At 36.3% G+C, this 20,387-nt stretch overlaps 5 protein-coding genes across 8 annotated transcripts; 1 reads left to right on the top strand and 4 right to left on the bottom strand.

The window, feature by feature from the left end:
- Nucleotides 1-26: 26 nt before the first annotated feature.
- On the bottom strand, nucleotides 27-4,173 carry LOC123007083 (dual specificity mitogen-activated protein kinase kinase 7-like). The gene is made up of 9 exons (XM_044402117.1): nucleotides 3,980-4,173; nucleotides 3,685-3,923; nucleotides 3,405-3,632; nucleotides 3,177-3,356; nucleotides 2,911-3,125; nucleotides 2,709-2,861; nucleotides 1,895-2,478; nucleotides 1,663-1,846; nucleotides 27-1,616 (listed from the first exon to the last, which is right to left on the bottom strand). Exons 1-9 carry the CDS (start codon nucleotides 4,119-4,121, stop codon nucleotides 1,469-1,471), a joined length of 2,073 nt encoding a protein of 690 aa, XP_044258052.1. The 5' UTR covers nucleotides 4,122-4,173; the 3' UTR covers nucleotides 27-1,468.
- Nucleotides 4,174-4,290: 117 nt separating this feature from the next.
- On the bottom strand, nucleotides 4,291-6,531 carry LOC123008057 (zinc finger protein OZF-like). Of its 4 annotated transcripts, none has more exons than XM_044403642.1 (6): nucleotides 6,422-6,531; nucleotides 6,226-6,372; nucleotides 5,771-6,173; nucleotides 5,555-5,722; nucleotides 5,200-5,504; nucleotides 4,291-4,528 (listed from the first exon to the last, which is right to left on the bottom strand). In XM_044403642.1, exons 2-6 carry the CDS (start codon nucleotides 6,355-6,357, stop codon nucleotides 4,343-4,345), a joined length of 1,194 nt encoding a protein of 397 aa, XP_044259577.1. In that variant the 5' UTR covers nucleotides 6,358-6,372; nucleotides 6,422-6,531; the 3' UTR covers nucleotides 4,291-4,342. The 4 variants fall into 4 exon arrangements, with proteins under 4 accessions (XP_044259577.1, XP_044259574.1, XP_044259575.1 ...); XM_044403639.1 differs by having other exon boundaries at nucleotides 6,427-6,486; XM_044403640.1 differs by having other exon boundaries at nucleotides 6,232-6,372; nucleotides 6,427-6,486.
- Nucleotides 4,388-5,182, bottom strand: LOC123008059 (RING-box protein 2). The gene has a single exon (XM_044403644.1). The coding sequence runs from the start codon at nucleotides 4,893-4,895 to the stop codon at nucleotides 4,551-4,553; it is 345 nt and encodes a 114-aa protein (XP_044259579.1). The 5' UTR covers nucleotides 4,896-5,182; the 3' UTR covers nucleotides 4,388-4,550.
- A 31-nt stretch (nucleotides 6,532-6,562) lies between the features above and the next one.
- LOC123007624 (STE20-like serine/threonine-protein kinase) lies at nucleotides 6,563-20,344 on the bottom strand. The gene is made up of 16 exons (XM_044403018.1): nucleotides 20,168-20,344; nucleotides 20,025-20,115; nucleotides 19,127-19,186; nucleotides 18,918-19,078; nucleotides 18,449-18,507; nucleotides 17,685-18,029; nucleotides 16,671-17,566; nucleotides 16,565-16,617; nucleotides 14,115-14,649; nucleotides 12,035-12,489; nucleotides 10,860-10,938; nucleotides 10,710-10,807; nucleotides 10,184-10,657; nucleotides 8,340-10,133; nucleotides 8,031-8,270; nucleotides 6,563-7,593 (listed from the first exon to the last, which is right to left on the bottom strand). The coding sequence occupies exons 1-16, from the start codon at nucleotides 20,219-20,221 to the stop codon at nucleotides 7,426-7,428; spliced, it is 5,562 nt and encodes a 1,853-aa protein (XP_044258953.1). The 5' UTR covers nucleotides 20,222-20,344; the 3' UTR covers nucleotides 6,563-7,425.
- On the top strand, nucleotides 15,416-16,183 carry LOC123008058 (NADH dehydrogenase [ubiquinone] 1 alpha subcomplex assembly factor 2). The gene has a single exon (XM_044403643.1). The coding sequence runs from the start codon at nucleotides 15,700-15,702 to the stop codon at nucleotides 16,123-16,125; it is 426 nt and encodes a 141-aa protein (XP_044259578.1). The 5' UTR covers nucleotides 15,416-15,699; the 3' UTR covers nucleotides 16,126-16,183.
- Nucleotides 20,345-20,387: the final 43 nt, after the last annotated feature.

Genomic DNA, 20,387 nt, shown 5'->3' with positions numbered 1-20,387 from the left:
CTTTACAGGGAGTAGAAATAAGACACTTTTGATTTAAAATATTTTTTTAATTATGATAGTCAGGTAGGTATATTTACATCATTTTTTAAATTAAACTATACAGTAATATCAGGTATGGCATCTTTAATTATTTACAAACACAGTTGAAGGACTGTGATTCTTTTAAAAACCTGTAAAAAATCATAGTGCATGTGAATTTCATAATTCTAATACTACAACTTATAATATCTAAAGACATGAATTGGGTAAAGATAAATTAACAGCCTTTAAAAAATATATTAAAATATAAATTAGAGCATTTTTTCTAAACTGATGTTAATTACAATTAAATTCAATAAATATTAACATAGCAGAAAAACGAGAAATTCAAACAAGCCTCGATATTTTTTAATAGAGAAAATTAAAAAATATGAAACTTGGACATTATTGACATCTCATCGAGCCAATCACTCGACAAAATATCAACAAACTACGAAAAATTCATAAGCGAGCAATTTTTGTTGTAATAAATATCAGTCCTATAATGAATTTTATTTAATCTTAAAATCATTTAATACTAAAATTATTTATTTCTAAAATAAATCACTTAAAAAATTAATAATACACAGGACCAGCAACCAACATCCTGACGGATTAAAGACTAGTAATGTAAAGTGACTATGTTTTACAAACACAGCAGAACACACGATTATAACTAAAAAAGTTTGCCATTTTCAAAGACAGTGACGAGGATTATATTTTGCAAAAATTCAATCAAAGAATTTTGTGCCGCAACAAACAAAAATCGACCTTTAGATCTACTTATTTAGCTGTCACTGCCGTCTTTTGTTTATCACGACTGAATTCATTTAAGCCAACCCGAATGGATCATTTTTGAAGCACCATTTAAACAAAATTACGAATTTTCTTCGTTTATGTAAAAGCCGCATTCAACGCAAGCGAAACCGCTCTAAAACGGTGTGAATTAGCTTAATCAAAATCAACATATTTCAAATTGTAAATTTGATCAAAAATAAATAAAAAACCCATTTTCACAAGTGTGCTCAGTTGATGCCAAATATTAATAAAAATAATTTGTTTTCAATGTTGAATTTGAAAGTTGAGAGATCAATGATTATATTTTTTTCGTTTTAAAGTTACACGACGATGCCCAGTCTTCGATTCGCATTTAAAACGTGCGTTAGGAGTGTTTATAAATTTAATTATTATTTAATTAAAAATTGGTGTCATACAAATACTCCGAAAAGAGTAAATTTTATGAAATAATTTTCCGACCGTTAAATTTCTTATTCGATATAGATTTCGACAATTATGCAGTGCTTAAGACTGATGACAAGTCAACTAAATAATGTTAAATATTGATCTATTACAAAGCTTATTCACACCGTGCAACAACAGTACAGTGAAGGCAATTTCGATATTAAAAATTGGCGTTTTTTTCTCTAAGTACTCTGAATTTTTTGAGATGTTATGACACGTCGTTATTGTGGAATAGCCGCCTTTGGGGCTCTGGCGTGTAGTGAAATCTAGCCCGTAAATGTTGTGGAGAGCCTGGCACAGACGTACTTTCGGATAAGCGCCTGGGGGGAGGCACCGGGGGCGTTGGCGATATATACCTGAGTTTTATATGAGATTTTTTCTTTCACCTGAAAACTCACTTACCTTCTTGAGAGACTAGGCGAATTCGTTTCTAAAAAATTCCGGTGCATCGCTAGAGGACTTTGATTTTCGCTACTGATGGTTCTATTGATTCTAGGTGGGGGCTCAGGGCTTTGATGCCTTGATGATCTTCCACTCCGATCACCGCTCAGCTGCAGCTTAATGTAGGAAGCAAATCGCTTCTTTCCTACATTTGCATTAATGATTGTTTTTGTGATTGTGAAAAATTTCTTACCCGATTCTTCGGCTTCCTTCGCTAGTTGTTGCTGTTTCTGCTGGTGGTAGAACCTTTGCAAAATTATAGGACTAGTATTTCCACAATTGTATTGTTCTTGACTTTGAAATTGCGACCTGAGAGGCAAGGGTGATGCACTTGGCGACCTCCAATGACTCTCGGTGACCCTCCTAGAGGCATAGGGTGACGCTCCCGCCGCTTCCGGTCTTTGAAACTCGTCTTGTTCGCGTTGTTTCGCTGCCAGATGGTTCTGATATGCTTTAAACGGCGAGTAGGTCTTGAAAAGACGATCATTGGGTTCGGTGGTACTTTGGTGGGGCAAATCGTCTGTCCTTTGGTTATCATTTCTTTGGTGATTCAATTGGAATGTGCTTAAACGTGAATTGTGCCGACCTTCGGGTGGTAAACTTTGATAAACCGGAGGTTCTTCTTTTTTAGGTTCAGGTGGTTTTAGCGGTTTGTAGGAACACTGCGCGTTGCCGTTGGTAATATTCGTCAGGAATTGAGCAAGATGTTGGGTATTTGGTGGTTGCCTTTGATGCGAGGTAAAAAAACGACGTAAGGTTGACTGTGCGAGGTTTGGTCTAACAGGAAAAAAATTGATTATAATTGAACTAAACTCAAAGAGTAGAAAAAAATAACAGGCAACTTAACAAAGTTAAACTTACTGTTAGTTACCTTAGTAAACGCATGCACGGTTTTAATAAAAACCACCACTTTCTTTATTAATCACTCAGAAAACACAGCAAGCAATTAATAAAAACTAAAGTAAAAGAAATTAAAAATCAAAATCGAAACTAACCATGCAACATACCTAGGCGCTGTTGGGTTGGCTACAGCGTCTGCTTCCTTAAGTGCATTTACCACCCACTCCCCTACATTCACCTGTTTTACTTCATATTTTTTGATAAACGGCAAATTTTTCAACTTCGCGTATTTAGGCCTCTGTTTTTGATCTTTAATTAAACTAAAACCAACATTTTAGCACCGTCAATTATCTATAACGTTAATCTTACCAAAATTTAACAAATTCCCTAAATTCAGGACTAAAAGTTTCAGGTAAACTTGGTGCATCTTGTCCTAGAACTTTAGTCAAGACTTCAAAATCAGTTGTACAATTGGGATAAGGAAAAACTCCCGTCGCTAATTCAACTAGAGTAATGCCTAATGACCAAACGTCGGCACGTATATCATAATCAGGGTTTTTGGGGTCAGGTTCAATGCGCTCAGGCTATTATATTAAACAGTTAAAAAAGTAATTAAGAAGTCAAAAAAACCTTACAGCTAGATATGCAGCACACCCGGCGCTCCTCGTTTTTGCCATAGAGTCCACTAAACGTCCACTAATACCAAAATCACACAATTTTATATGGCCTTTAGTGTCAATTAAAATATTTGATGGTTTTACATCCCTATGTATCACACCATGCTTATCTTTTAAATACGATAAAGCCTCTACAGTCTGTAACATTTGATCAGTCTTGTGTTGCAAAGAAATATCTATACTTACAGCAACTGTAACTTTACCCAATATTTCTTCAGGTATAGGTTTACCTAATCTTTTTAATAACTTATCAAAACACGTAGTCATAAGTTCCATGCATATCCAGACTTCTGAATCAGTTATAAAACAGCCTAAACATTGAACTATATATTTACAATCGTGTGATTTTAGAACTACTTCAATGTCCATAATAATCCTTTTATTTTCATCGTTATTGCCCGAGCGTCGCATTTGCTGAAATGAAAGTGATTGAAATAAATTGTGTTAATTTTTGAGCCTTGTTTACTTTGACAGCTATGATTTCACCACTTGGTTTGTGTCTCATTTTAATAACGTGTCCACAGGTTCCAAAACCAAGTTCTTCAAGTCTTTCCATATCTTTTATATCAGTTTCATATAATTTGTTGCTGATTGTTAAGTTACCACTAATTTTCATGATTTCTTTCAATTTCCTATCAGTCTCTAAATTTTCACTGCTTCTTGGCGTAAAAGACAAATCTCGTGGCCTGCTAGGGACGGTGCCCACTAGGAATACGAAAAGATTACTCTTATTTTCCTTCTTAGTTTATTAAACAACTTACAAGGGAGACTTGGGCGACTGTGAGGAACATCACCATTATTTCTGGCGATACTTTGACCGGACATTTGAAGATTGCGTGGAGGATTGTTTCCTAGTCTTAACCGATCTAATAAATTATTTATTTTCTGTTCTTGACTAGACATAATTATACTTACTACAAAGTCAAAACCAATGACAGCTATAACCTGAAACTTTTAGCTGCCAAAGGAAAATCACTATAGGTTGGACAAACTGGGAAGCCACTTTGGTGACTTCCAACAGTTGGTATCAAGCATCATTCAAAAAATATTGCGCCAAAAAAATAAAACTCAATTTAGTTTATAATATTTTATTAAAAAGAAATTAACTTATAAAGTGTATACAGCTATGTTTGGGCATGTTTCGCATTATGATGTCTCTTTAATTTTTGACTTTCCGTAAAAGATTTACCACAATTGGGAAACTGGCAAACATAAGGCCTCTCCCCAGTGTGACTCCTCAAATGGATGATCAAGTGGTGCCGTTCAAAAAAAGTTTTAAAGCATTCGTCACATTTATGTAAGCGCAAACCCTGAAAAGTACACAAAAAATCATTATTTGCCCATTCTCTGAATAGACCATTCTTGTTGACATAAAGGGCAACGATTGTTTTGTTTGACCCATAAAGACATGCAACAATAGTGAAATGAATGGTTACACTCCCCCCACACAACTACACAATCTTGTTTTCCGTATGAATCTTTTTTGCTCTCTGCTTGACATCGCAAACAAGCATCCATTACTTGGACACGACAAATTGCACAAGTGTCGCATTCTACGTCCCAGCTCCACATTGCAACGGCGTTCCATTTCTTCAAAGTGAACATTTTCTCGTTTTTGGCCCCCTCGCCGTCTAGGCGTTCCGTGTTCTCGTTCTCGTCGGCAATAGAGCTTGACATTGTGGCAACTTAGATTCTGATGTCACAAAACGAGTTATAGCTTAACTTTCAACGAAAGGGCGTTAATTAGTTGCCAAACTTTTTATCCTCTAACCTCAATTTTTATCAGATGACGTTTGAGTGACACGCAGTGTTGAAGAAGTGAAATTTAACAATAATAAAAAATATCCCTTCAAATTATGAACCGAATTTATTGTTATGCATTTAAATCATAAAACGATATTTTTATTACGAAGCGTAGCAAAACAAAATTTAAAAAAATACCTCCGTGCGGAACGCTTTTCATTTTAGTAAAAATGCCCACCTGGTGATATCTCTGATGCTTCAACAGCTCTTTTTTGGTATAAAACGCTGAAGGGCACGACTGGCATTTAAATTCTTTAATCCCCGTATGGATTCTTTCATGTCTTTCTAAACTGCACTTTGAAACAAACGCTTTGGAACACTGTGAACAATAAAATCTGACTCCTTCATGATGTTTTTTTTCATGTGCCCTTAGATTACTTCTTACAGAAAACCCGATATTACAGATTTTACATATGTAGCCCTTTACTTCCAAATGTATTTTTTCATGGCAGGTTAATGAATTTTTTGTTATAAAGCCTTTGCCTGCAACAATGTTTTACTTTTGTTTTGCATTTAAAACAAATAATTGTTACCACAAGTTACACACAAAAATGATCGTTTTCCCTGATGTTTTAGTTCATGAGTTTTTAATGTGTATGCAGAACTAAGAATTTTTTTGCAGTTGGTCCAAGTACAAACGTATTTAGCTTTTTTATAAGCTTCCGAAGTTTCAGTTTCTGTTGTATTTTCAAAAATATCATCTACAAAAATTTATTTTTCATTCTGTTATTTCCATCAAATGTAGGAACCTGAATTAAAATTTTTCTCATTATTTCCATCCTCATTTTGAGTATTTCCCTCTTCAGTAAAACAATTATGAGATCCGTACTCCTCTAAATTACAGAACTTGTTATCACATTTAGGACAAGAAACATCTGCTTTAATTTCTTCCAGACTAACATTTATTTTATGTGAATTTAAATGATTTTTAAGTAAATCGTAATCATTGAATTCTCCTGGACACTGATCACATTTAAAAACTTCTTCTGCTTTAATTTCCTTATGTTTATTCGCATCGAAGTTTTTTAAAATCTTTCTAAAACACTGATCCACTTTGCGAATGTGTTGTTTATAAAGTGAAAAACATTTTATAGTTTTTTTACACTCCTCACACACAGAACGCGGTAAAAGTTCCATTGACTTATCATTCACCTATAAAGAATGTTCATTTTAATTATAAATTGTGCAAGTTTTCATTTATCACCTTTACTTTTGTGCATTCATAAATTTCTTTCACCAATTTTTTATCTGTTTTTATATCGTGCTGGCCTGGCTTTGTGTGACACAAACGGCAGTTCTTCATTCTTATTTGCTCAAATAAAACCATTTTCATCATTTTAAATTGAAATATCTGGCAAAAACCTAGCTAAAATAATTTTTTTAGAGTTGACTGCTCTAACCTCACTTTTATATGCAGGTAATATCTACATATCTGTTCTGTGCAGGTAATATACGGCTGTCCCATGGAGATAAATAGTATTTATTATAGGTACTAGGTCCATGGGCTGTCCCACAAAAAGTGGAAATAGAAGAATATGAAGCGAAGTAAGAAATGAAGTTCTATTTAAATTATTTATTTGAATAGTTACTGGTAAATAATATGCACATAAAAATAAAATACACTGACTGTACATTATAATAATACAGAACAGTATGATAGTGGCAAACGTTAGTAACGAACTAAAAAGACGATAAAAATCTTATCACACTGTCCTAATAAACTTAAGTTAGATGGAATTTTTATGTACACCTTAGAATACAGCAGATAAAAATTTCAGTATTTAAATAACATGGACTAATAATAATATTTATACATCAGACTGGAGTAGTGCAAGCGTAAACAAAAAACAATCCCAATACAATCATCTATTATGATAAATAATAATTATTTAGTATTTATTGTTAGATTAATATCTCAATACAAAGAAAACTCGCTTAAAATATACTTACGAACATGATATAACAATTTTTTGAACTATTAGTACAATCTAACTTAAACACTTCACAAAATAACAAGTGTAACCTGTCAGTCTGGTTTTTTAATAAATGCACACGATTTTTAAATCCTCAATCACCTCTAATCTTAATTTAATAAAAAGGATCGACGTAAAACTAATCTAGTTTTTAGCAAGCAAGCTAACAATAGTTGATTTTTTATTTTCAGTAAATAACCTGAAACAAAAATTCTCCCTTTAGACTTTCAAAATTTAAGTAGCTTATCAGGTCACCTCAATTTCATTTAAATCTTAGAAAAGACAAACAAAAAATGAAAAATTGTTTGTTTCATAGATTTTCTTAATTATGATTATTCAGTCTGTGTAATAAATATATACACGAGTTAAGGTAAATGCTTGCTCTGGATCTACAGAGGCACATTTTGGAGTATAATGTTTCTACAAGCTTTCTATCCTTCTGAAACCGACGATAAACTGCTCCTTGTTGACCCCATACCGATCTTGCAACTCTCCTGACTCAAATCGGGCAAATCTGGTGGCAACGCCAGGGGAGTGCTGATCGGTCCATAAACTCTTTCCTGTTCTTCCAACTGCTGAGCAAACGCCTCTTCCAATTTCTAAACCCACAATTACTCAATTTACGACACAACAAAAACAAAAAACGAAACAGGGATCTTAGTATGAAGCAAATAAGCAAAGACAGTCTAAACAGCAGAATCATCATCGGGATTCGAGGGGAGGAAAACACTAGCTCTGCTACTACTACCGCTACCATGGGTCCAAGACCGAACCCGCCCCCAAGTAGGTGGTGAATCTCTAAATGTGGGAGTGTTAGGTGTGGTTAGTGGGAATTGAATATCCTGATCAGTTGATGACGATGTACTTAGTCCAGTTACATGCAACTTTGGTAAGTATTTGATGAAATCCGAAGTTACCACCTCTCTGTGCATCTCCTCTTCGAGTTTCTATAATGCGTGCAATGTTATTAGAATGTGCATGCGAAATAAAAAACAATCGTGCATAAAAGAAAAACAATGACATATCGATGATTTACCTGTTTTCGCGGTTTGAGTTGAGCTTTCCATTCTTTTAATTCTCGGCTGAAAGCTTCTTCGCGTTGCTTAAGTTTCATCGTTTCGTGCTCTAGGAGCATTTTACGTTTTTCATTCTGGAGTTGTTCGAGTTCTTTGATAGTGGCATCGCTCATCGCGCGGAGTTCTTCGAGTTGACGTTGGTGTTTTAGTTCAAAGCGTTGTTGTTCGGCTTGGTAGCGTTTTTTCTCCTTTTCTTGAAACTGCAACGATTTTCAATTTTCAAAATTATGAGAATGACAAATTGGTAACACTTAAAAACATCAACAAACCTCTTTGAACTTATTCTTTTCCGCTTCCGGATCGTTCGTTCCCGAAATCGATATCCTCATCGACTCCCTGAACATCAACTCTCTCGCCTTCATCTCCGCCCTGATCCTCTTCGGTAGCGACCTCTTTTCCGCTGCTTGTTTCTTCAACAACTCCTCCTCCTTCCTCGCCGCTCTTCTCTTAATCTGCTCCTTCTCCTTCTCATGCCTCGTCAACATCTGATGCCTTTGCAAAATAAATATCTCTTTAATCTGTCTCTTCATTAACTGATGCTTTTCATGAATCTGTCTTTCTTCAATCTCCCAAAGCGCCGCTTCACGTGTTCTTGTCAACTGCTGCTTCTGTTGCAAAAACTGTCTTTCCATCAACGCGATTTTCTCACGATGCGAATCACTGAGTCGTCTCAACGAACTCTCATGATTCTCGTTTAGTTTCTCCAAAAAGGCCTTTTCGCGCTCGAGGTGATCGATGTCCATTTTCTCCTTTCGGAGCTTAAACTCGGCCTTGCGACGCTCTTTCGGTAACAAATCAATTTCTGCCTTGAGTAATCTCAATTCTTGCTTAAGGCCGTCTCGGAAAAGCTTCAATTCGCGTTCTTGCTCCCCTCGAATTTTCTTCGACATTGCTCGCAATTCGGCATCTTGATGAGCTTCAGCTTTTTCGATTTGCATCCTCTGTTGACGACTCAACATTTCTAAATCATTTTCATACGTTCGTTCGAGATTCGCTCGTTCTTGTTCGAACTTTTTCTCTTGTTGTTCCAATGTTAAATTCTCCTTCATCGCCAGATCCTGGAATTGTTTCTGTTCTTGTTTTTGCAAATATTTCAATTCGCGTAATTCCTGTTTCCTGTCGTTGTGCAAATCTGCTAAATTGTAATTGTCTTCATCGGGACAAATCACTTTGCTTGTTGTGGTAGTTATAACAACGCCATCTATAATAAATTTCCTTGTCCTTTTCCGGGTCTTGCGATTGGCGATTGCTATAGACGTCCGTTTTGTTTTTTGGGCTTTTTTCCTCAAGACTACCCCATCATCGTTTTCATCTAATTCCGATAGTCGGTCATTTTTAGGTTCTTTTCCGGTACTTCCCCGACTTTCGTGACTAGCTATTGAAATACTTTCAATGTCTGAATGTTCGATACTTTTGGCCGAAACCGGTCTTCTATGCGAATCGTTACTCCGAACCGATCCACAGTCACTATGTGACCTATCAGATAACGCAGATTCGTAATTGTCGAATCCTTTCCCATTTAAAACAACTTGTCCATTCATTTTTGCTTTAACTTCGTTTGGAGGTCCGTCGAGCGTTATAGAAGTTCCACGAACCTCATCACTACTTCCGGTTTTACATGAAGAAGCGTTCGATAAATCACTCGTTGAACTTCGGAAATTATCGCCCGACTTGTCAAGATATGATGTCGAATCTTTGACTTGGACTTTCTCTTCGTCGATTTTTACAACAGACACGTGACTAGTATCCAAAAGTCGGGAATTGTCGTCGGATACGTCCAGACCCGAATCGTTTATAACATAACTCGAGTCGACGATTAAGACCTCGCTCTCGTCTAATTTTTTCGCTTTGAGGGGTCTATCGCGGAATTCATTAGGTGGAGGATACTCCAAAGAATCCAAACTTGGGTAACATTCTTCATCAGATGATTCTACGTGTGTTTTGTTCGTTTCATTCGCGACTATCACGACTTCGTTTGTACTATTACTGGGAGAAGTTGAAGATCGTGACACGCACTGAGTATTGTCGATAATGACGGGCGGATGTGTCGTTACTACAGTTACCTGTAATCACAAACATGAAACAAATGACAATGACCATCTTATCCACCTACCTGACTTATATTCGACGCTAGACTGTTTGAGGGATCAGGAAGATCAGAATTGATGGTAATAGTGGAAGTGTTTAGTTTATTTCGTTCGGATTGTGAGGAAACCACGACAAAGTTATTAACACTGTCTTCAGATGTCGCAGGTGCGCTGACTGTAACAGCGTCACTCGCTACGTCACCTTCAGATTGTCTCTTTTTCAGTTGTTTTTCTAATACTTCTTTAATATTATCGACGTTGTCTGTATTTTTTTCTGGTTTTTCGGGCTCGCTACCTGGATGAACTGGACTAGAACTTGGTGGAGTTGCTGGAGGTGTAATGGGCGAAGATGGAGGCGTTGGTAGATTGGGAATAGCGACAGGTATAGCTGGTGCTGGAGGTTTTTCGTTTGACGAACTTGGTTGAGGTTGAATGGGAGGAAGAGGTGCTTTGCCTTTATCTCGAGAGGTTTTCCTCTGGACTTCGTCTTTCTTCTCCAGCTGTAATTATTTTTATAAATTTACAAAATTTAACTGATGACGATAAACTTACCGGTTTTTTGTCGGCTTGAACATTGCTTGGCGTCGAAGCTGTCAAATCTTTAGCATTTTCTTCTTCTACAATAATAACGGGAGATTCTAGGTCATTTACTGCAATTTTTCACAAATCAGTTTTTATTTTCATTAAATTAAACTACTTTACCTTTATTGTCAACTTCGCTGCTCTTTACAGAAGTGGAGTCATCTTCGATATCCAGAGGAACATGAGAAGTGCGGTTGTCCTAAAACAATTTTTATTGAATTTTCCAGTTTGTATTATTAACAAGTTTCTAAGCTAAAATCTAAGCGGAAAAATAGCCAAAGCCAACAGATTTTCTCACCTGGGCCAACATGCCAGGCGAAGGAGGGCCCGGAGAGCCGCATGCATAACAAACAAGCCGTGATAACATAAATTTTCAAATTAGAGGAAATTTTGGGTTTACTTTAATTCTTTATTAAACTACCAAGATAATTGTACCAAATGGTTTTTAACATAAATAGGAATAGTACGAGTACATACTTGGAAACTAAAAAATAAGCTAGCAATTGTAGTTTAATTAAAGCTTCAAAAAGAACATTTTAAAACAAAAACCTAAAACCTCATTACAAATTAAAAAAATTTAAATCGGTCACTGCTCTCCAAGTAATAAAGACTTTATTATATGTAACTGTTTATGTTTAAATAATTTGTTACATAAATATTTACAACCTTTAAACTTTTTTGTTTTCCTAACATCTTTAGTACAGTTCTTGTATATTCGACTATCATAGAAATAAAAAATTTGTTTGTTTGCAACAATAGATTTTTAAATTAAAACATAAATAAGTTAATAAATGTACAAAATGTTTTTCTTTTTTAAAATACATGTAAAAGATACCTCAGCCAAAATTCAAACTTCTCTCTTGCTTATTAGAATAAATTAAAATTTTTGCATTGTCTGGTGTAATTTGAAAACAATTACATAACACAATATTATTTTGTTTTTATTCCTCTTTGGTTACACTACTTTACGTACCGATAATAATTATTAATTTTAAATGTAGAAAAGCAAAAAAAATTGTTAAAACTTTCGTCTGTTATTAAATCATTTGTTGTCTTATGGAAGGGTTAAATATACAAAAAAATGTATTAAAAAAAATCAAATCCTTTCTAAAATGCACCCTCCACTAGCACCCCCCCCCCATCCAGAAAACTTACCAATTCTCTGATAAAGTTCTTTGTGCTTGCGATGTTTCCTACCCCGCTAAGCATGAAATTATGTACAAAAGCTTAAGAAACGAGTTACTGTTACACCAATAGTGCAACCCGATAACCCCACAATGATCCCTCATCCTTACCTCAGGATCATCATCTGTCAATTCTTCTTCGACGACCTCCGCCTTATACTCCAACAACAAATCCCTGATAGGTTTCGAGTCTAACGTACAATTAATAAATGGATGCTTCAACAACTCATCGCACGTGGGTCTCCTTTGTGGATCCTTGACCAGACAATTTGATACGAAATCGTTAAACTCCTTCGACCATTTCGACGGCTGTTCTAATTTCGGCGGATCGGATTTCTGGATTTTGAGTAATACCCTCATGGGAGACATTTCGTGGTTGGGCGGCTCCATCTGGGCGAACTCGATGAGGGTTATGCCCATGGACCACACGTCCACTTTGAAATCGTACGGATTGTCGCGGAAAGTCTCGCAAAGGACCACTTCGGGGGCCATCCAATATGGCGTTCCGATAAACGTGTCGTGTTTTTGCATCGTACTTTTATTTTTAGCGGATACTCCGAAGTCGGCTGGTGGAACACATCAGATGTTAATTGCCACCAGCAAAGTAAACAATAATAAAGCTACATGAAGCAATTTTTTTGCAAACGAACAAAAAAAATGCAAAGTACAAAAGTAATTTTCCTAAGTAAACTCAGAAACTAGAAGTTTTAACGCTATTTTCGAACAGTAGGTATTTGTATGCTATTATAGTAACCCAACCACTAATTGAGTTTTGATTTTGAAAGATAGTAAAAAGAACTCTGGTAAAAATCAGACAGTGACAACTTTCAAAGAAAAAAAAACAATTAAAAATAACTAAACACGTGATGATTAATAATATTCTCTTAAACTGATTTAACTGTTTGTTAAATAAGTAAATCAACAAACGACATTTGTTTACAGCCCACTGACCAATCGTGCATAAACACCAGTAGTTATTTCTTTACTTCAGCCGACCTGACTAAATTTTAATAATTTCCTCTCTCTATTCTTCCAAAAATAAAAAAATACTGTGTGATACAGTGCACTTTAACAGTAGTCAAGTGTTTGTTAAGAAAAAGCTATGACCTTTGGATTAAGTCAGGTTAAGTCAGTTAGGCTAGCGGCTGAAAATACTTTCACTTCCGCCAATCAACAGTTTTTATTTTTGTTTATTTTTTTCTAGGTAGTTCCAAGCATACAATTACACTATTTTATAGTGTCGCAAAAATGAACTATGACCTTGCTATATATATTTCAATTAACCTAATCACTTAACCTACAACAAGTCAATTTAAGCTCTAAAAAAAGAAACTGACAAACGCTTTAACTTTAACTAGTACATCTTTCATGCCTAAAGTGGCAACAAAATGTTGACATAATGCAAAAAATTCGATTGTTTCCATTTGAACAACTGTATCCTTCTCAGTTTCAGTGAATTACCTTTACTCAATATCCTGTATACAAAAATAATTTTAGATTTGAATGTATTAGCAAGAATTTAAAATTTCAACAAATTAATTTTTACAATTCATGAAAATTGCGAGAGGCCTCATTTCACTTCTAGTGAGTTTAAAAACAAGATAGCTATGTTTTGAAATTATCAGTACTCTGGACCACCTGTATACAACGCGCTAATAAAAATTGTGATTTTATGTATTCAAAATGAGAGAGAAAGTGATTTTGTAAATATTCTCGCGAATTAATGAATCATGTATTACATATTCAATGATCACGGTGTATTTTTAGCTCCTTGTCAATCACAACTCAGGATGACAAAAAAATCGTGTAAATTACGACAGGAGTCGTTACTATTGATAATTTTTTGCCTATTAAGTTTATAAACCATAAAGCGTTCTTCCTTAACCCACTGTATACAACAATTCGACTCTGTAACCTAACCTTGGCGGTCGTAACACAAAGTAATAAAAAATTATGTTTGAATAAAATTTTGTTTTAGCAAAACGTGTACATACATATTTGTTTTTGACCTTAGCATCTCCTTTTCCAGGCAAAAATAATCTTATTTAAGTGACGAGTTGCCCCTGATGTCTTAAATAGTTAATTTTTTTAAAGATTAAATTGTAGGTTTATTGTTATCAAAATCAATTGATTAAACAGTGATCCATCACGTGTAAATCCTTCAATTTTTTACAATTTCGGTCCAACTTACCCAATTTGACCCCTCCTTCCATGGTCAGCAGCACATTCCCCGCTTTCAAGTCCCTGTGTATAACGTGATTTCTGTGCAAGAACTGTAATCCCTTGCACATATTTTGGCACACATAAGCAATTTGTAATTCAGTTAGAGGTTTTTCTAATTCAGTCATAATACTATCTAAGGCCCCACCATCACAGTATTCAATTAACATCCAGAGTTGCTGGTCTTTCTGAAAAGCCTCGTGCAACTCGACAATATTTGGATGTTTACACTCAGTTAAAATATCAATTTCTATCATGAAATCAGAAAGATCGTCTTCTCCATCAAGTCGGCACATTTTCGCTGCGGCCAACTGTCCCGTATGTTTATGTTGGGCTTTGTAGACTTTGCCGTAAGCCCCATCGCCCAACTCCCCTATCATGTCCCAAAACTCCTCGGGGTCGCATTCCATACGCACGTTATTGAACACTTTTTTCTTTTTCGCATCGTTACCACCGAAATGAAGCACTTTTTTAATATTGTTGAAGAAAGACATTTTGATTTTTAATGTTCACGAGATTACACACAAACACTGCACTCAAGGAGCTGGAACGGTGTCCAAAAGCGATTTTCTTCTCCGCATTTTTGTTTATTTGTCTGGAACAGAGTTTATTTGCTTTACACTTTTGTAATTTTCATACGTAAATATGTGTACACTGTGGATCATAAGAGGATCGAGGATATTTATTTCACCACAAGGACGTGAATGTCATGTTCGAGGCTGAAAATCGTAGAATTTTCAGGGTTTTGAGGAAACGAGGATTCACAAATATGTGTTCCATATTTTGCATGATGAATATCCTCATATTCAGTGAAAGGAAATGTCAGAATAGCAAGTTTATGGCCAACAACCTGTCCAACTATTTACCTCGATTCTAACAGATTTTGTACTTACTTTACGAATCTAAACCAGCTTTAAAAATGCAAAAACCACTGAAATTTTTATTACACCACTGTAGAAATTCACCACAGATTTATCACACTTGTGTATCTTCATTTTTCACTAAACCGTCAGCCATACCATTTTTTCCCTACAACCAATCCCCGGCCCCCTTTCAGCACCACGCCTGAAGATGACATCACTGCACGTCAAAGAAAAACCAAATTCCCTAAAAAGCCAGTTTCCACCACTGACGCGAATCCACCAAAGACAATCTCAAAATCACCTACAACTCTTCTTTACACAAATTCAGGGTGCAAATAAAACACGTCAATTCGATTGTTCTCAAGTTTTTATTTATTCTAATGAGGAAAAACAAGTCGAATGTTAATAAATTTCGAAATTTGAATTCAACAGTGTTGCCAATAGTGAAACAATTGAAAACATCACGTCACGTTTCAATAAAAAATAATTTATTGCAAACGTTAAACTCAATTAAACTTGATTTAAATTAAAACATTGCTCGTTTCAATTACGAGCGCCCCATCCAAATAAGGTTGCATCAGTTAATAATTCAATAAATTTTGAGGTTATTCCATAACCTCGGGCATTTTCGAAAAATAACCGCAACCCCCTCGTGACCTTCGTGATGCTTATCACCCGTTATTAGCTTCAAAAATGTCTCAGCCGCCGGCTAGAAGTATATGGAAAGCGGTTTTAACGAATTTCATAAATTCCTTAAGGCCCAGACAAATCAGAGGCAATTTGGTCGGGAGTGATTATTTCGGTAACAAATATTACGAAATTCCGGCTGATCCCTCAATTGGGAAAAGAAAAGCATCGCGGTGGTTTGAGCCCCAAAAAAAGGATGATTTCCAACAAGAAATGCCGGCTGAATGGGAGTCTTGGTTGAGGGGCAGGAGGAAAGAGCCTCCTAGTGATGATGAAGTAATGAGGAATTACGCTTTGATGCAGACTAAAAAACAAAATGCAATTGCGGTGGATGCAAAAGGGGGAAAGATGACGCCTGCCGAAAAGGGGATGGAGACATTTCCTAAAAGGCCAGAGTTTGAAATGACTCCAGGGTACAAGCAAAATAAGTGATTGTCAATTGTAGAAATTGTAAATACTGTAGATAACTAAAATAAATGCGATTTAACAAGATGTTTTCCTTTTATTGTAAAGAAGCGGTTTCAAAATAGAAATTGTATTTTTGAATGTTTACTTACAAAGAATGAATGTTTCTTTTTTTGTTGGGTAATAAAGACAAAGCCATCATTTTAATTATGCTTTATTTACAAATTAAAAAAGGCAAAGTTACATATCCCATTGCAAAATGATTTCAAAATGTACAGTTTTTTTTAGAAAATTGAATTGATATAAATAAAGTACATAATTTGCACCATAAAACTTTTAAAGTTTAATACTTAACAAGAACAGTTACTCCTACACAGTAGAAAAAACAAACATTACTCGTTCCTAACACTTATCCTGAAAAATCACTATGATCAAACAACGTTTGATCATAGAGTGATGCTTGTACCATTCTTCCTCCGAAATACCTCCCATTAAGTGCATCTCTGGCATTCTCCGCTTCTGTAACCAAAAAAACAATTAACAAATTTTAAAACTATCGCTTATTCCCATACCGGGTGTCTCCGAAAACTCTACAAAAATTTTAACCACGACATCGGACGCATCATCTTCTTCTGATTGTTTCTCATTATAAATAATCACCCTCTCGACAGTCCCATATTTACTGCATTCCTCTTGAATCTCCTCTTGCAACGTCTCATCCACATCTTCCGGCCCCACCATATTCCTCAAAATTACTACTTTCGAATCGACCTTCCTCATCAACTTCTGCATAACAAAATGCCTAGCATTTTGTCCCTTTATACTCATATTCTCCTGTTGCTGCAACGTCTGCGGCTCATTCTGATCCAACAACTTCTTCTGTAACTCCTCCTGTTGTTTAATTTGCGCTTCCTGCGCCCTTTTCAGCGCTTCCTCTGAACTATTCCTCGCAGGCACTGCCGGCTGAGCCAACGTAGGGGTCACAACCGTCGGAGGGGCAATCACTGGGGGCACCGTGACTACCGGCACTATCGTCGGCTGAATTGTATTATCCGGAAGCACTTGCGGTATGGCCAGCCCTGGAGGCGGAATTACGGCCGGAATCACCGGAGGTGGTGGCGCAGCCGCTACCACCGGTTGACTCAACTTGGAGAAACCCAACGCAGCAGCATTGCTTGCCACCGCGTCCATGGCTTGGATTTTGGCAGTGGCGGCGGCTGCGGCCACCGCCGCCGCCGTTGGCATCACACTGGAACCGGATGAAGGGCCTAGGAGAGCATTCGGGGGAGTTATGGCCCTTCCAACACGCAAATACTGGCCCCCAAGATCGAACAAATTCATGCTCGCGATCGCTTCGTTCGCCGACTGTGCTGTCTCGTACTCGATAAAACCGTAGCCTTTGTGTTTGTGACCGGAGCTTCCCTGCGCAAGTTTACAGTATATGATGGGACCGAATGCCTCAAATACGCTGCAAACATAAGTGCATTAGGTGTGTTCCGGACAAAAATGGATACATCAACTGACGTTTCAAGAAAACCGAAAGTGAAATTGAAAGAAAAAAAAACGTTTATTATTGATTTTTATACCTTTTAATGTCCTCTTCTGTCAAATCTGGATGTATGGAGGCGACATAAATGCGGTTATACTGTTTTGCTTCTTCTTGTATTTCGTCAATGACGGCTTGAGCTTGGGGCATATTGCTAGGCCGTCCAACGACTTTAATATTACGTCCACCTATCATAACTCCGTTCATTTGTTCTAATGCTAATTGAGCCGCTTCTGGTATCTCATATTCAACAAATGCAAATCCTTTGTGTTTTTGTGTGACTGGATCCCATGACATATTGATGGATTTTATTGGTCCAAATGGTAAAAAGGACTGCCTAATTGTATCCTCCTTGAGTTCAAAACTGATGCTTCCAACGTATACCCTAAACCCAGTACCTTGTCACCCAAATATTCGTCTCATAATGTACATATTAATTAGTTATAAACATTGGACTTATGAAATGGTTAATTATATCAAATTTTGATTGTTTTATTTTTAAAATAATTTCCAATGTGAAATTATTTCAAAAACAACAGAATAAGTGAAATCAATCAGATCTTATCAGCAAAAAATCACAAGTCGGAGAAAAGAACTTTTCTCAACAACTTCAACTGAAAAATGATCATCATTTGTAATTCTTGATGGACACAAGCAAATCATGCATGCTGATGATAATGATAATTGTTACATTGTTGCTCTTCAATAAAAGTGCAACAACCAATGAAATGACAAAATGGAAGATGTGATGATAGAAATGAAGGCAACAATGTAAAAATGCAATGGACGATGAAGCGTGCTAACCTGCACATAAGGGCGAGAGCCTGCTGACGCTGGACCTGAGTCCTCTGACTAGCCATTTGCTGCAACAGAGGACAAGTGGCATGTCACAACTAGAAAACGCAAGCTTGGGGGCGAGCTCTCGCCCCCTGAGCGGGCGCGTGCGACAAGCTACGCACTAACCTGCACATTAAAACTAACACTTGATGTCTCTGGAAGGTCTTATTTTTCTGTGAAGCAAAGTCTCATTAGTAAAACCACACACTGCGACAACTAAATCAAAATAAAATCGAAACTGAAACTAAATCTAATCCTCAACAGCTTGACCCTTCTGACAATAAAACAACTTCCAGCAAAAAAAATCTATCCAAAAACCCAACAATGACGTAATCAGAAAAACCATGTCTACCAAATTACTAACATATAATTCTTAAATATATTTCTGTTTACATCATTAGCTTGTCACTTTTTTCCTCCTTTAAAAAAAATATACCTGTTGCTGATGAGCCAGGGTCTGTTTCATAAGTACCATCCTTATACTCTGTTCCATAGCATACTTTTTCGCTTTGCTGACCTTGTCGCTCTGATCTGATGTTAGTTTTGGGAGGGCGCCACCGAGGATCCCCGCAATCGTATTACTCCTAGCTCCTGGTCCTTTACATTCCAAAATTAATATTTTTCCAAATAAATTACTTTGATTACCTGTGACAACTTCTCCAATCTGTTTAAGATCATAAGTTAAACTAGCTTTTTGTGATCCATCTAAAACAAAATTCAATGTGAGCAAAATAATTGACAATTTAACGAAAATCATGGATCAGTTTGTGTAGAAATGTTCTTGCTTTACTTACAATTTTTGAATAATTTCATTTTTAATGTTTTGTAATGTAAGTAAATACTAAATAATTCAGTGATCAATTACTGGAACAAAAACTTAATAACATTTGACATCCATTGTAAAAAACTTTTGCAGCTCAAGAACATTTAGTGAAGATCCTGAATATAAAAATACTGTCAATCTCTTTTTTTTTTTAGTGCTCAATATTAAATGCGAACGTTGACGTCTTACTGATACAACATATTTGAAGTTTTTTGTGATTATAAAGTTTGCAACTTTGAAAAGTTATTACTACCCTGCCACAAAAGTGGTATAATTAACTCTTAAAAAATTATGTACATTTTGTTGTTCTTGCACGTAGTTTGCAGTCGGCGGTCAAGTCAAGCCTCTAGTAACGCAACAACTCGAATCTGGTTGCACCTAACTGTATCTGGAAACACAAAGAGAAAATAGATACGTCTAAAACAACCCGATTGTCCTGGCGATAATCAAACGAATGTTGAATGAGTATGTGTTTCGCAAGAGACAACCGCAAAAATCTCGTCAAAAACTCATACTCAAACACATGTATAAATTCTTTGGTTTTCCTACCATGTAACCGTGTAGGCTACGGTTACAGCATTTCGTTCAACTCCACGTGAGGCTACGTTCTGGCAGATCTCATTTCTGGAACATCTCAAGCAGACATCGCACATTAGTATGGGTGTCCCGTACTTGAGGCTCTATACCTTACTAATAACAATATTCAAAGTTAATACTTACTATCAAGTTTTGGAATCTTCGGAGGCGGGTCCTCGGTACCCGGGGCCGGAGGCTCGGGTTCTGACTCTTCTGGAGTGTTCATGGGTTCTGGCTAGAAATACTAAGGTTAAAACACATTGGGGGCACTACGCCTTGTTACTTACTATATTTGTCCCTCCGTTTAATACTAACCGCTCTTGTTGAAACGTAGTCATCATAATTGCACTACCAACAACAATTCAGTCAATAAAACACGAATTTTGTAAAGTTGCACCATAAAAATAGAAAATTTTGTTAATTTCTGAGGCGCAACAAAATGGCGGACACGCTTTCTGTCAATTCGATCAATAATTCTCCTCAGTCGATAAAATCGAACCTGGTCGG

The sequence above is a fragment of the Tribolium madens genome, unplaced genomic scaffold (assembly GCF_015345945.1).
Source record: "Tribolium madens isolate multiple individuals breed KSU strain unplaced genomic scaffold, Tmad_KSU_1.1 Scaffold_3;HRSCAF=73;Tcas5.2_LG2, whole genome shotgun sequence".
NCBI classification, from domain to species: Eukaryota; Metazoa; Arthropoda; class Insecta; order Coleoptera; family Tenebrionidae; genus Tribolium; species Tribolium madens.
This window is presented reverse-complemented; position numbering and strand designations above follow the sequence as displayed.